A 4,648-nucleotide genomic window follows, 5' to 3' on the forward strand; every position below is an offset into this window, starting at 1 on the left:
CGCAAGCTTGTAAGCAGCGTGTGCGTGCTCCCAAAACCCGATATGGTCCTCTGCTCCCGCCATATCTGCCCCTCCCACTGACCGTACTAATCACACCACCCTCTATTAACCCCCCAGTCTCCTCCCTCACCGTTCCGCGCCCCCCAGACTGGACTGGCCTTGGCCTCAGAGAGGGCTCCCCCAAGTCCCCTCGGGCCAATCCCGAACCCCCTAAAAACCCCGAACCCCTTAAAAATTTACTAAAACACCCTTTAAAAAGACTCTCAGTTTCAACTTCTTTTGATCTCTTTTTGCTGCGTAATATAACTATGATGGCATGACAATGACAATACTGATTTTACACAAATGTAGTAACCCTGTTTCAGATAGCTCAAATCTAATAGGATTCTAATAACATTTCAAACTGCTGTGTGGGATTAATAGAATTGTACGTCACAGCCTTGTAAATTATAATACCTCTTAAAGCCAGAATGTCTGTCTGCTGTGATGTACATTATATTGGGACCCTGTTTAACAGTTTCAACCCCACAGTTAAAATTTGAATTGCAAATGCATACCTTGGTTATTTTAAAAAGGGATTCTTGGACATTTACTACCCTGCTAGGACATAAGACATTTTCTCTCTATAAATCTCTTTTTGGTTTAATTCCAAATTGGTCCAGAAAAGGAGACTTACCTTTCACAGTTGATGCTGTCACATAGAATTAAACAATAAAGTTGCAGAAACTGGGAGGCAGTTGTTGCTTTTACTTTCCCATGTAGCTTCTCTAAAAGAATTTCCTCCATTCTCATTAGGTCACTAACAGTAAACCGATACTGACTTATTCGGATTAAGTCCGTAGCTAATGGAATATTACTCTCTTCTTCCATGACTTTCACCGCCAAGTAAAAGCAACTTAAGCCAATACAGCCCAAATGTTTTGGCTGAACCTAGAAGAGAGAAAAAAAAAAAGATTTTTCAGTTGAAGCCTACAGTGTACTTGGTTTACATACATACTGCAAACCTACAAAGTAAATATTATGTAACTCAATAGGACTTTTGACCCAAAAATGTTAACTGTGGGCTTATAGCAACCTTTTTTTTTACATAAAATAAAAAGCAATAATTCCTTAATCTATTTTCTTCTATGCTATCTTTTAAACTTTTAGTGTGTTTATATTTAAGAAAATAGGAATTCCCAGTGTGGAACCACTTTGGTTAATGTTGTCTATTGTTCAGAAAAGTAAGCTTTCATGCCTTGCTGTTCAACATCAATCAAGCACCTATTCATTGTATATTATCCCTCAAAACAATTCAGTTCAGTATACAGGCCAGAAAGGCACCCACACATTTAGAATAGTACTTTCTAAAACATGTTATTAGAGGGATGCACTTGTTTGGAACTTCTTTCATCTTTACTTCATTGAAGAATCCATAACTTTTAAAGACCACATCGATCCAAGCTTCTATGTATGTGTCTCCAAAACATGTACAGAAGCTTGAAGCAATGCATTTTGCATAAGACAACAGAAAGGTCTTTTAGGTCAATCTTCTGTAATGAACTACAGATTCCAGGAACCACAGATTAATGAGAATTATGGGAATTGCAGTCAAACAATCTAGCACCGGGCTAGGAAATGATGATCTGCATTCACCAAAAGAAATAAAACAACTTCTGGTACTGTTAATAAGATTGACAAGGAAAGGGTTTAAATAATCATAGTAGGTTTTCCCTGTCTGTCATTATTAAATATCCCAAAAAGTACAAATGCAATTGGTATTTGTAATGATATTAAGCCATACTAGCTGCTATAAGTTCTGCTGTAAATGCTCCTACTGTGAGCTGTTTATCTACTATATTCAGCTAAAAATAAGTATTGATTCCAGTTAATAAGATTTACATGGCAAAGCTGCATGTTAGGATTACAAACTAATGCTGTAATCATAAAATTTTCTTTGGCAGCTGAAAATCTGAAAAGCAAATTAGCAGCAATCTGAAGTCTTGTATCAAAATAAAAATAAACTGGCTTACACTGTAACTTCATAAAGACCTACCTTTATTTTTGATAAAAAACGATCTAAGTAATTCACGGCAAGAGAAAACGTCTCTGTGCGAAAGCCGAAGAATTGAATCAAACTAAGCAGATCTTTCACTTCAAAATCCCGCAACCTTGCCGTCATCCGGAGCCCATTATCATGAGCTGATTCAATTATTCGCAAGCCAGAGAGCTTTGGCTGATATCTTAATTCTTGCTCAAGCAATGCATTGAGCTGCAGCAGTAACTCAGGAGTCGCATTTGTTGCAAACACATCAATCATCTGAAATACAAAATTTAGATCAAGACTGCTTTCAAGCAAAACACTTAGAGAAGTTTATTTGCTTTTGCCATCTTTCAGCAAAGCTGCAGAGACACTGCTGCATGTCATTTTCTACATTCTTTAATCCCATGTGTGACATTTGCAGAATATAAAATGCACAAGCAAAAAGATTAACAAGGGAAAAATGAGCCAAGGAAGCAGAGATGGTCAGATGGCCAAGGCCTAAAAATGCAAATATAAAGTTATAATTGTAACAGAGCCATTGTATCCACAGTGAAACAAACTGTTCTCGTGTCTTGATCCACCTTTATATATATTTTTTAAAAATAATGAAACATTTAAACTAATTCTATAAAGGCCTATGATTTAAGCTTTTAAAACATTGTGAAGAGAGTACCACACCCAATAGGATGAATTCCAGGGTTTATTTAATTCTGCATCAGTTACAAAGCACTGCTGTGAATGTTATCCTGATTCCCTCACTATGAAGTCCCTTGCTTTCTCCCAGTGGCAAAAGATCAACTATAATTTATTAGAGGATCCTTAGCCTGTCGCTATCTAGTTATCTAGCGTCTTCTAGCAGCCTTGGACTTGACCCAGTTGCCAAGTGGCTAAATGAGCGCTTGATTGGGAGAGGCCGAGTTAAGTGCGACCAAGTTTAATTAAATGAATGTAACAAGTTAACGCCGTGATAACATTCTCTGCCACAGTTGGCTTTCTCTCACTCACTTTCCTTTCGGGACTCCTTATTTGGAAAATATTGATATTAATAGGAAACCTTTCACTTCTGATTCTCTCTCTCCCCCGCTCCCCTCTTCTTACTTTCTGTATTATTTCGCTGATAGACATAGGAATTATTATTACACTTCAGCAGATCCTATCGTTAGTAATTTCTATTAACGATGCCAACTTCAAAGACAGGTCCGGACATGTCCTCTCGACTCATATAGCACGCTGACAGCCACTCGCCAGTAGGAGTGAATTATTGTACGGTGAAATAAATAGCCCAGCTCCCGGAATTCCAGTCTCTTACCTTTTATCCCAGGAAAAATACAGGCGCTCGGAGAGTGTTCAGATAACCCGAGTTGAAGTTGAAACAAAGAATAAACTATGGACTTTAAAAATATAAATATATAAATACCTCTAGATTTTTTAAAAAATAAATAAATTAGCTTTTTATTTATTTTACAAAAGCACAGAACTGTAGTGACGCTTGCAGCTTGGGGGGGGGGGGGAAATCACACGAAGGTTCTCCACCTCTTTCAGCTCCGGAGAAAACTAGATTCTGCCAGCATTACTTCTACTTACTCCAAACTCCGCCCTGCTTTTATAGAAAAAAAATGAGATTTCTTCTGATTGGCTACTATCTTAAGAAGGTAGACCAATCAGGCCGCAACTTGCTCCAATCGGGAATGAAAAGCTATATAGAGCTGAGATATTGCGCGTCTATGGTGCGTTTTAGCTTCTTCTTTCGTCTGTAGTACCGCGATCAGTGGTAGATAAATAGGCTTTCCGTTGAGTTCGGGGGAAGACAAAGAGAAAGTTAACTTTTGTTTCAGCTTAAGGTAGATTTGTATGATATATGTTTTTCTAAAGGCAATTCTAGGAAAGAAAATCCCACTCCACAAGTCCTGTTTATCAATCGGAATACGACTGAGTGAATGGAAGAGTTACACAAACAGATCACAGGTGCTACGGTATCTATGCAGGCAAGACAATCGGACACATTGCTATGACAATCATTCCAACCTACTGTATGAAAGTAATAGAATTGCACTACATTACAGGCGTCATAAATATTAATACCTCGCAGTAACGGCCTACCCATCTGTAATAGAAATATATGCTTTCACAAGAAATGAGCGGGTGAGACTTAAAGAGTTTGCATCACATGGTTAAGATCTCAATTGAAAATGCATCACAAGTTGCTGCCTGGGGGAGGATAGATGATCAAATCACCGAAATAGTTTGTCAGCTGGCCAGATTTATGTATTACATTAAATCATGAAGTCGACTTTTTAGAAAAGTTTTGGTTTAGTATGGAATATAAATTCAGCAACATCATAGTTTGTTGACAACCCTATGATTGTTGGTTCAGTTTTTAAAAAAGTCAGAGGAGAACAATTATTTTGTACCAGCATGTCAATTATAACTTTTCTAGAACACCAGCCTGGGAAGGATATAAGCAATAGAGAGTACCTACACCCTCAGGAATAAGTCTGCAATCAGTAAAAATTTACTCCCAGATAAATGACATACACTGTATGCTTTGATGGATGACTTGATTATGTGCCATCAGATATTTTTTGACTCCTAAAGACCACATGGATAGGTTTTTCTCCATGACCA

At 37.7% G+C, this 4,648-nt stretch overlaps 1 protein-coding gene across 1 annotated transcript in view; it reads right to left on the reverse strand.

Moving 5' to 3' along the window:
* CCNG1 (cyclin G1) overlaps window positions 1–3,380 on the reverse strand; it is a 9,957-nt gene extending 6,577 nt beyond the window's left edge. The window contains exons 1-3 of the mRNA XM_015822742.1: window positions 3,333–3,380; window positions 2,036–2,299; window positions 677–930 (exon numbers count right to left, since the gene is read on the reverse strand). Coding sequence (XP_015678228.1) covers window positions 677–930; window positions 2,036–2,299 — 518 coding nt within the window. The 5' untranslated portion in view covers window positions 3,333–3,380. The remainder of the gene's footprint in view (window positions 1–676; window positions 931–2,035; window positions 2,300–3,332) is intronic.
* Between the last annotated feature and the right edge of the window lie 1,268 nt (window positions 3,381–4,648).

The sequence above is a fragment of the Protobothrops mucrosquamatus genome, unplaced genomic scaffold (genome assembly GCF_001527695.2).
Source record: "Protobothrops mucrosquamatus isolate PMUCROS unplaced genomic scaffold, P.Mucros_1.0 scaffold1659, whole genome shotgun sequence".
In the NCBI taxonomy this organism is placed as follows: domain Eukaryota; kingdom Metazoa; phylum Chordata; class Lepidosauria; order Squamata; family Viperidae; genus Protobothrops; species Protobothrops mucrosquamatus.